The sequence below is a fragment of the Sturnira hondurensis genome, unplaced genomic scaffold (genome assembly GCF_014824575.4).
Source record: "Sturnira hondurensis isolate 20B ecotype Veracruz unplaced genomic scaffold, ASM1482457v3 Scaffold0022215, whole genome shotgun sequence".
NCBI lineage: Eukaryota > Metazoa > Chordata > Mammalia > Chiroptera > Phyllostomidae > Sturnira > Sturnira hondurensis.
In genome coordinates this window covers 1,552,131-1,560,660 of record NW_028094846.1, presented here as the reverse complement: position 1 = coordinate 1,560,660, position 8,530 = coordinate 1,552,131, and the positions used below count along the sequence as shown (strand labels likewise).

The 8,530-nt window shown below is 63.9% G+C and overlaps 1 protein-coding gene across 2 annotated transcripts in view; it reads right to left on the bottom strand.

Moving 5' to 3' along the window:
* Nucleotides 1-1,695: 1,695 nt before the first annotated feature.
* PBX1 (PBX homeobox 1) overlaps nucleotides 1,696-8,530 on the bottom strand; it is a 207,518-nt gene continuing 200,683 nt past the window's right edge. The window contains exon 9 of one of the 2 annotated variants that reach the window (XM_037035161.1): nucleotides 1,696-2,111. In XM_037035161.1, the coding sequence (XP_036891056.1) occupies nucleotides 2,019-2,111 (93 nt within the window). In that variant the 3' untranslated portion in view covers nucleotides 1,696-2,018. The remainder of the gene's footprint in view (nucleotides 2,112-8,530) is intronic. The other variant, XM_037035162.1, reaches the window with a different exon arrangement.

Sequence of the window (8,530 nt, the reverse complement as noted above, 5' to 3'; positions counted from 1 at the left end):
CTGCACTCCTGTCCCTGCCACCGCAGGCCATCCCGGACAGTCCCCTCGGAAACCCGGCTGGGACCCAGTTCGATCGTGGCACCGGTGAGCAGTCTCGGCCCCCGCCACACCGACTCGTCTTTCACCCTCGCACACCCTCCCACACTCACACTCGGGCGCTTCCATTCCTGACCGCCGGGCCATGTGCAGCGTCTGGGACCTGTTAGGGGCCAGCCTCGCTCCTTGGGGTCTCACCTTCCCAGGAGCCCCTCAGGCAGGGTGGACATGACTGGGGATTCGGCACTTACAAGGCCGCCCGGAGGACTGAGGCATGAGCGGAGCGCTCCGCGCCGGGGCTTTCTAGCGGGGGCTGATCTCTCCTCTAAGAACCCGATGGGCCAAGGCAAACAAGCAGAAGAGCAGCAAGACCCTTCCCTTCGTCCCCACGGTGACGGCACCAGGTGCGAGCACAAACCGGAAGCTACCCCAGGAGCACGCGGCCCCCCACACCTCCGCCTGGTGCATCTCAGACACACTGCTTCCCCAACTCACATGCACACATCGGCCACGAAGGAAGCCAGCGCCTGTCACACGCCCCTGCCGAGCACAGGCCACCACGCCCCCCCAAAGGGGCAGATCTGCCACCCTCACTGCTGCACAGCCGGCTACGAAGGACACCAGCTCAGGTGACACTGGGGACAGCTTTCCCGCACGCTGGTCTCCCTTGGACAGTCCCAGGACACAGAGCTCACCGCCAGGGCCTCACCGGGACTGGTCCCTCCTGCCTGTCACTCGCAGGTCCTCCAGGGAGCTAGTGGGCAGCCTGCCGTCCAAGTTCGCACACAGGCGTCTCCTCCAGAATGGGACTCAGTGCCACAGAGCACCGGTAAGCCACGCCATGTCCCCAGCGCACGACAGACACAGAACCGAACCCACGGCAGATGCCGTCAGCACCACGCCTGGCTCCCCGAGGCTTGAGGGGCGTGAGCAGGAGGAGGGGCACGGGAAGCCCGGCCCGTGGTGGGCGTGCCGTGGAGCGTGGGCGCTGGCGCACGGGTCCTGGATGCTGCTGGCAGAGCGTCTGGTGTCTGGGAGCTGCCCCTGGAGTCCTGGGTCCCTCTGCTGGGCGGGCAGGGCGAGATGCCAGTGTCACTGGTGCCGGGGTCCGCACTCCACAGGCGACTGGCCTCGGGCAGTGCCGGGGAGAGGAGTGCGCGTGCCTGCAGGTGTGTGTGCAGGTGTGCAGGGCAGCAGTGGGGTTTTGGGCGCGGGCCCTCTCCTCCGCCCGGTGCCGTCATCGCTGTACCTGGCCCGCCGCACCTGGCTCTGCGGTAGGTTCTGGCCTCTGCCGGCTGGGCGGCTGGGCCCAGGCTGCTCCGGGATGATGGGAAGACAGGACGCTGCCCTTCTGGTCTGGAGCCCTGTCCTGCCGCTGGCCTCCGGCCTGGAATCAGCCTGGTGGAGCTGCACCCGGGCAGCGGGAGCCTTGGGGAGGCGGCTGTGGCAGTCCCCAGAGACGACGGGGCTGGGAGAAGGGCAGAGCTGGGCGCGGGGGAGGCCCGCTGGGCGGGGCGGTGTGGCCAGTTCCTGCGAGACCAGTGACGGTGACCGCATCGGAGGCTTCCTGGGACAGAGGGCTCGGTGGGGCGAACGTGGCTCCTCAGACCACCAGCATGGAAACGTACAAACACTTTTATTATTTTCTTTGCATTTTCCTCTTTAAATTCCTCTAATTGTTGAAAATATCCTTCAGTGACGTGTAGGGGCAGGGACCCAGGGGCCGAGGACAGAGAGCAAGGGCAGGGAGGTGATGGATGCTGGCAGCTGGAGGAGGGGAGGGGCGGTTTCTACCCAGAAAAAAGGGACAGAGTATAAAGAGTGTCCAGAGGGGCTGAAGCAGCGCTCCCCGGGGGGAGGGGCGGAGGCGCGAGTGTCTGCTGGTTGCTTCCACCTCCAGGCTGACCGCTCCGGTGGGGGAGGCGCCCTCCCTCGGCCCTGCCGGCGGGCGCAGGCTCGGCCGGGACGCGCGTGCGGGGAGGTCAGTTGGAGGTGTCGGAGTGAACGCTGCCAGGGCCTTCTGTGGGGGACGTCACTGAGGAGGGGGTGGTTGCATCCTGCCAGCCTCCGTTAGCCTGGGAGGGAAGAGAGAGGGATGTCAGTGCCCAGTGAGCGGCCGGCAGTACATGCGCCAGAGGACAGCAACAGCTGGGGGCCTGCTGCCAGGCGTGCCCACGGGCCGCCTGTCAGTGAGCTGTTCCCGTGGTGGGTGGCGCCCACCCTGCAGCTCTGCACACAGGGTCCCTCCAGCCCTCGTCCACTGAGGGCCGCTCATGCCCGGTGGGGGGTGGGTGTGACGATGGCCTGAGGGCAGGGGCCTGAGCCCCAGTGGGGACGCCAGCTCACACCGCCGTGGCCTCGGGTCCCCCCGAGAAAAACAGAAAGGCCCCCAACTGCTTCCCAAGGTCTTTTCCAGCTCAGGTGCCCCTCGGCCACGGGGTCACAGGCACCCGCTCCGAGTCCCTGTCACAGGATGATGGAGGGGACACCGCTCATGTCCTCGGGAGGGGACATAAGGCACAGGGCCAGCTACGACTCAGGGCAGGGCCTAATCACGCTATAACCTGGCTGTGGGAAGGCTCCATGAAGGCAAGACCCGTTCTTTGTGGGGCATCAGGAGGGCCTTCCTGGAAGAGGCCCCCTGGAGGAGAGCTTGAACAGAGGTGACTGGGGAGAACAGGATGACAGTGCCCAGGCCCTTGGATGGCCACAGTGGGGACATCCCAGGAGGCCGTGAGATGGGGCGGGAGCTCGACCCCTGTCTGTGGACCGTCCTCCTGACCCTCTGTACCCAGGAGCATCCAGGCAACCACAGTGTTCTGAGAGGGTCCACCTTAGGCCCTGGGCCCTGGTGGCACGCCTGTCCACGCCTGTGACTCACTGAGAGGCAAGCGGGCCGGGTCCCTTTGGCGCGAACAGCCCTCAGCCCCGAACACGGATGGAGGCGCAGGCCAGGTGTCCGACGCCCCTGGCAACGGAATGTACGCCGCTGCACTCCCTGAAATACTGGGGGGCACGGGCGGGTGTGACTACTGCCACTGGGAGGACCTGGCTCCCACGACAGCTGCCCGGTGCCCGGTGGCGCCTCCTTCCTGAGAGGGCAAGAGAAAGAGGGCTCCAGGGGCGCACGTGGGTGCGGACCTTCACCCACCTGCTTTCTCTCCCGTTGGCTTGCCCGCGAGGTGCCCGGACACCCCCCGGAGAAAGTGGGCTTTCACTCCAGGGCAGGTCAACCCCTCCGTGGTGGCCCCAGGAGTAATTGCCCTTACCCCGGGCTCCTCCCCCGCCCCATCTCTGCTGGACGGCGCCTCCTGCTGGGTGAAGCGGTTTATCTTTTGTGACTCTAAGAGTTGAGATGGGCTGAGATGTTATTGGCAAGTGCGGTATTCGCCATTGCATATGCAACATGATATTTAGCAGAACGCAGGTGCCCACCGCTGCCCCTCAGGGGTGGTCACAGTGAGCGTTCTGTCTGTCCTAATCATCACTGCAAGTGTGCCAGCGTGTGTGTGTGTGTGTGTGTGTGTGTGTGTGTGCTGGATGGATAGGCAGGCAAGCAGACAGGCACACAGGTGTAAGTGTGCTGAATGAAGCCACGAGGCAGAGGATGGGTGCTGGTTAAAGGGAGAGGCATGGTGCACCCTGGACTCGGTCTGGGACAGGAGGACACCGGGATGACAGGGACATCCAGGCCACAGCCCCTGGCTCTCAGGTCCCCACTGCTCCCCTCACTGTGCCACCAGGCAGGATTCTGTGAAAAGGACAGTCGCGGGCACCCTGGAGGAAGCCCTCAGTCAGAGAGGGAGCTCCGTGGTGTCCGCGTGGACCACGAGGCTCGGGGGCTTCGTGGGAGCCGTCCTGGGGCTGCAGGAACTCAGACAGGAGCCCTCCGGCCTGGGCCTCCTGGACCACAACCAGGGGGGTCAGGGACCCAGGAGCCAGCACTACCTGTGCGGCTGGCCCGGGGACGAAGACCGTGGACAATCTCCCACTAGAGCAAGCGGAACCCCACCCCCACCCGCACTGAGGGGAGTGCTGTGCCACAGGTGCCTGGGTGGCTGTGGTTGGTGGCCGGTCCCTCTGACTGCAGCGGTGGGCTTAGCGTGCTCCCGCGTGGCCCCCCACGGACAGGCCACAGGATGGCAGCCTCCCGGATCAAAGCCCGGGCCTCCAACACGCAGGCACGGGTACTGGGGACCAAAGGTCTCAGCATTGCCCGTTTACTCTGCCCTGACACAGGAGTTTGGTGCGTGGCCGACAGACTGACAGGGACCAAGCTTTGCCACGCGCTACTCCACGGATAAGGCCCAGCACACCTGCAGGGCGGGGGCGTCGGGGACAGAGCCCAGCGCAGCACCGCCCTCCCGAGAAGCACAACCGCACGGTGGGGCCCGCCCGCCCGGCCCTCCGGTGGCGCATCTGGAGCGGCTCTGCGCCCAGAGCAGCGGGGGGCTGAGACCGCCGCCCTCCACTGCTTCCCCCGGCGCACCTTGCAGTGCACTCTGCTGACGCAGAGAGTTCACCACCCGCTGTGACAGCCCGCACGAGCCCGGCACTAGGAATTCTCACCGGCAACCGGAGTACACCGGGGTGCCACAATGCCGCTGCCGTTGGCACCGAGAGGGGCCAGGCCACACACGGCAGATGCCAGCCCACGGCGCAGACCCGGGGCGAGGCTTGGGGGAACATGCCCTGGCCGGTGGGGCTGGCCAGGGGGGAGGACAGAGGGCTGCAGGGGCGTCCCCTCCCCCAGGTTCTCTGATATGCACGCGTTTTCCCGACGACATTCACAGTGAACTTTGCAGAAGCCCTCTGAGATGGAAGGGCGCCCTGGAACGTCCACACAGGCCGCAGACCCGCCTCCTGCGAAACCCCACAATGGCAGACGGGTCCAGGCCCGGCCCCGCCCCTCCCGGCCCGGCCCAGCTCAAGCTGGGATCTTCCCAAAGTGGAATTCCAATTCTGTCCCCACCCTACTTCAATGTTTAGGAGCTTCCAGACCAGGCCCAGTGTCCTTGTCAGGCCCACGGTGTCCCTGACCTTGCTTCCTGCTTCAGCCACCTGGTGACTCGTAATGGAGGGACCACTTCACGCTCCTCCATCCCCTGAAGACACCTCGTGCCCAGTGACACCCGCCAACGCTGGGCTGTTCTCAACCTCGAGTGAGCGAGTCCTCGCCCCGTGTGCCCCCGGCAACGTCTCCCCCGGCAGCCGGCCTCTGCCTGTGCTTGACCGGCACCTACGCTGCCGCCGGCTGCGTCCTGGCCCACGCCTGCCCCGCCCACCAGACCATGAGCACGGTGGGTGGCTCGTCCCTGGCTACAAGCCGCTCCCCACAGTGCCCGGCCCAACCCCAATGTTAGTCAGTGGCTCGGAGGGTCAAGGTCGGGGAAGACATGAGGGAACGTTTGGGGTGCTGGCTGTGGGGTCTGTGGTCTCAGGCCGGCGAGCTCCACGACCCAGACTGACCGCCTGCACCAGGCTGCGAGAGCCCAGGGGACAGCCGAGGGGGCGAGCAGAGGCAGTGCCTGGTGCCAGGTACGTCTCCTGTCCCGGGAGTGGGCTTTCTCCCACTAAGCAGGTGTCAAGGCCACACGGAGTTTCACCGCTTGTTCAGAGCAAGTAACCATGATTAACGTTTACATCACTGTTTCGTTTTTAGAGAAATTGGCTAGAAAAGGATCAGGTCCTGCCTGCTGAGGCCCCAAAGCCTCACACCCCCTCGTGACGTGGGGCCGCCTCCCCAAGGCCCAAGGACGAGGCAGAGAGTCTGGAAGTCCCCAGGTCACCGCTGCTGAGCAGCGGGGGTCCCACGATGCACAGGACACAGGCCGTGCCCCTCACCCCTCAGGGCCAAGACTCACCACACACAATACTCCCACGCCAGGACACAGTGATGCAGCCGCCAGGTCAAGGTGGGGCCTCGCGCCTTCTCATTTGGGTTCACGGGGCAGACACGGCCCTGACGCGTGGCGCTCCACGCCCCGCAGACTCGGGGACCCTGGAGCTTCCACGACCACACCGGAAGCTAAAATCGAAGATCTGCCCCATTTAACTCCTAGAGGTAACGGAAGATCGGCTCGGCTGGCTTTAGCTGCACACGAGTGTCTAGGTGCAGAAACTGCGTGTGTCCGAGTGAACAGGCCCGCACTCAGAGCTACAGAGCCCACAGCACGCCCACGCACGCCCCCACGCACCCCGTGTGCAAACACACAGCTCCCATCGTCTTCTCCTGGAGCGACACACACTAAGCCATCACGGCACCCAGAAAGTGAGTGTGCATGCACTCTCCCACGGCTGGACTGGACGACCGTCCCATTCGCCTCCACAGCCTGACGGCTGGAGTGCAGGGCACGTCTCGGCCGCCCACGAGCAGCCTGGCCGCTGACCCCACACAGCCCGTGCAGCCCTTTTACCCCAATGGCCCGACTCAGCTTCACTTTGCCGGAAGGCGCTGTCCCCTCAGGCCACGCCGAGACCACACCCCCTCCATGTGACTGGGTCTGCGGAGCGCACACCCTCGTGGGGGACACCCCGGACCCACCTATCTGTGCAGGAGATGGCGCCCCGCCCGGACTGCCAGGCCCACGGTGACAGGCTGTGGGGAGTCACGAGCCAACCCCATGTCCCGGGGACTGGCGTCTTCAAGTGCGCCGAGGACATCAGTAGCAATTTACTGCCGTCACCGAGACAGAGCCACAAAGGCCCGGCTGGCAGCCTCTCATTTCAAAGACTGTTATTTGTGGGATGCGCAGGCCCTGATCACGACAGGAACTTTCAGAGCCCTCATCTCCCCTGACGCGCCCAACCTCTCAGAGCCCCAATTGCTCTGTCACCAGAGAGCGCAGCGTCCCGTGCACCAGTGCCACTTAGTGCGTGTGGCCGTCAGGCCAGTGGGGGTGGGGACACAGTGGGGGCTGGAGTGCAGAACAGGGCCACCTCCACGGCGCCTCGTTTGCTGGGGGGTGGGGGGGGCGGAGGTCCTCCTGTGGAGAATCCCGTTTACAGACATGACCAGGGCAAAGGCTGGAAACCGCCGATGTGCCTCAAATCCCGCACGCACCCGCACCGCCCCTCGGCTCCTCCAGGCTGTGGCGGATGGCCCCGGGGCTCGGAAGTTTCTCCCACGGGTGCAGTGGGTTGACTTTTAAATGTTAATTTTTTCCCTTTTAGATCGTTGTCCCAGAGACATGCGCAGTGGCAACCTCCCAGCTGCGCAGGGAGCTCAGGGGCCGGAAGGAGAGGGGCGGGGAGTCACGTGACATCAGAACCCAAGGACCAGGAACGTGTCGCTCCCAGATGACAAAGAAGGTATGAGGACACCTCGTGTGTGAGCAGCCGTCTCTCCCTGCCTGGCCCTGCCCCAGTCACGGGCGCGGCTAACTGCTCCCGAGACCGAGGGCGACACCGGGTGCGTGGCGAACACTCCGGTCGGCTGTAGGTTCTTCTAGAAAACGCTTAGGTTCAGTTTTACAGCCCTGGCTGTTTCATGGACTGGACGTAACGGAAAGCGAGCTCTACATGCTGACCGCAAGCTGATTCTTTCCTCTAAGGCCCATACCCCTCTCACCCGCCTCTGCTATTCCTACGGCCATGGTCCGGCTCTCACTCCAAAGAACCCTCCGCAGGAATAATCAGGGGAGTGGGGGGCCGCCCTCCACAGGAGCCCCCACCACTCAGAAATAGAGTTTGCTCTGTTTTCCGACTGTTTCTAAGTGTGGCACCGGGTGATCGGCTTATTGTGTAAGAATTCTAGAGAGCAGTAAGATGACGACGGACATTTCAAGAACACATCTATGAGGCCAATGCAAATGGACATCCCCCAGGAGTCACGGAGATCCAGATGAAAGTCACATGGAAGCGTGTCGCCATGTCCTAACTCGGCAACCGGCAAACACGAAACACCTGGCTGCGGCAGCGAGTTTGCGAGCGACAGGGGGCCGTGGACTGCTGGTGGGGACGACAACTCAATAGAAGCGTCCAGGAGAAGAGTTCACGGTTCACGTCCTTTGATCCACCCACTCCATTTCCAGAAATGCACTCAAGGAGGTAACAGAAAATATACACTTAATCTGTGCTGTGACGTTCGCCACAGTATTACTAACAGCAGTGAAGGAAAAGGCCGGCTCACAGTGCGAATTACAGACTGTCCCTGCGGCGGGCAGGCCCCCTGGGCAGGTGTCGGAGCCACGGCCGAGAAGGTTGGTGAGCGGCACGGAAACACCCGTAACAGTTCCAGTCAAACGAGCAGCCACACGTCCGACATAACTGGAGCGTCTCTGCACCACACCGAACACGCGCTCACACACACGCCAGATGGCTGCTGAGCAGATGTGTTCTCCGTGTGCTTTCCCTGCTTTTCTGGAAAGTTCCACGTTGAACGTTGATCTGGAACCAGATGAAGAGGAGAGACAACACTCACACGAAGTGCGTAACGGTACGTCCACCTATACTGTGGGTCTCCATCACTGTGTCCGAGATGCCTTGGCCAGTC